The 1,515-nt window shown below is 33.4% G+C and overlaps 1 protein-coding gene across 1 annotated transcript in view; it reads left to right on the forward strand.

The window, feature by feature from the left end:
- The window catches only part of LOC107736958 (sia-alpha-2,3-Gal-beta-1,4-GlcNAc-R:alpha 2,8-sialyltransferase-like), an 11,694-nt gene extending 10,709 nt beyond the window's left edge, over nt 1–985 (forward strand). The window contains exon 4 of the mRNA XM_016548351.1: nt 387–985. Within this exon, the coding sequence (XP_016403837.1) occupies nt 387–669 (283 nt within the window). The 3' untranslated portion in view covers nt 670–985. The remainder of the gene's footprint in view (nt 1–386) is intronic.
- Nucleotides 986–1,515: the final 530 nt, after the last annotated feature.

Below are 1,515 nucleotides of genomic sequence, written 5' to 3' on the forward strand. Positions count from 1 at the left end.
AGGTCTGGCAGTAATCAGGCCTGGGTGTGGCTAGTGAAATTTAACTCAGCTTTCTAAAATAATGTGGTTAATCACAGTTCTTTCATGATTTAAGAGGAGGGGCAAATAATTTTTCACGTAGGGAGGTAGGTTTGGACAGCTTTTTTCCCTTAATAAATGAAATCATAATTTCAAAACTGCAGTTTGTATTTACTCAGGTTATCTTTGTGTAATATTAAAATTTGTTTGATGATCTGAATCTTTTAAGTGTGACAAATATGCAAACAATTAAAAAAACAGGAAGAGGGCAAAAACTTTTTCACACCACTGTATATATATATATATACTGTATATAATGAATTAAAACAGAAATGATGTCAACAGAAAAGTGTCTTGTGTGTCTGCAGGTATTGGAAGACGAAGCAGCTTTCGCCGAAGCGTCTGAGCACAGGGATCCTGATGTTCACGCTGGCCTCGTCTCTGTGTGAACAGGTGCATCTGTACGGATTCTGGCCCTTCGGCTGGGACCCCAACACGGGCAAAGAGCTGCCCTACCATTACTACGACAAGAAGGGCACCAAGTTCACCACCAAGTGGCAGGAGTCGCACCAGCTGCCCACTGAGTTCAAACTGCTCTTCAAGATGCACGCAGACGGCGTCCTCAAACTCAGCCTCTCCCACTGCACCTGAGGTCAGAGGTCAGGGTCAGAGGTCAGCGGTCAGGATGCAGGGTCGTTCGGTTCCGCTAATGGACGCTTGTTGGGATTGCTGTGGATTTTATTTCTACAACTGTCGACATGAGCTCAGTGGTGTTATTGGTAACTAATGATATCAGTGTTAGTATCGAGGTGATCAGCGATCGAAAGGAAAGTTGGTGACACTTTACAATAAGGTAACATTAGTTAATGCATTAACTAACATCAACTAACACATTCGCTACAGGATTTTTTTAGCCTTAGTTAATAAAAATACAAATGTTCTTTGTTGGTTAATGTTAGCTCATCCATACGGCAAAAAATATATATATTTTAAAAATATATTTCAAAATGTACCAAAAAATGGCCAAATAATAATAATAATAATAATAATTTCAAAATATATTTACGTAAAATGAATCAATTAATTAATTAATTAATTTTAAATATATTTTAAAATATATTTTAAAAAATGGCCAAAAATATGTAATTATTTTTGGCCATTTTTAGAAAATATATTTTAAAAATATTAATATATTTTTTTCAATATATTTTGCCCTCCATATATTTCAGTTTATAATACATTTAAAGAAAAACTTTATTTGTTGTCTATAACACGTTTGAACATTTGAATTTAGCAAATGGAAATATATTTGCAAATGTATTTTTTGACCCTAAAATACATTTTGAAATATATTTTGGTATATGAAGGTTGAAACTAAATATATATATATTTTAATTTTCAAAAATATATTTCATTGAGTTTCACTGTTTACAACATATATATATTTAGCCAGAAAATAAATAGTTTTGTTCTTTGCTGTATGGGCATGTCTGTTAA

Source organism: Sinocyclocheilus rhinocerous, unplaced genomic scaffold (assembly GCF_001515625.1).
Source record: "Sinocyclocheilus rhinocerous isolate Xijiao unplaced genomic scaffold, SAMN03320098_v1.1 scaffold2868, whole genome shotgun sequence".
Taxonomy (NCBI): domain Eukaryota; kingdom Metazoa; phylum Chordata; class Actinopteri; order Cypriniformes; family Cyprinidae; genus Sinocyclocheilus; species Sinocyclocheilus rhinocerous.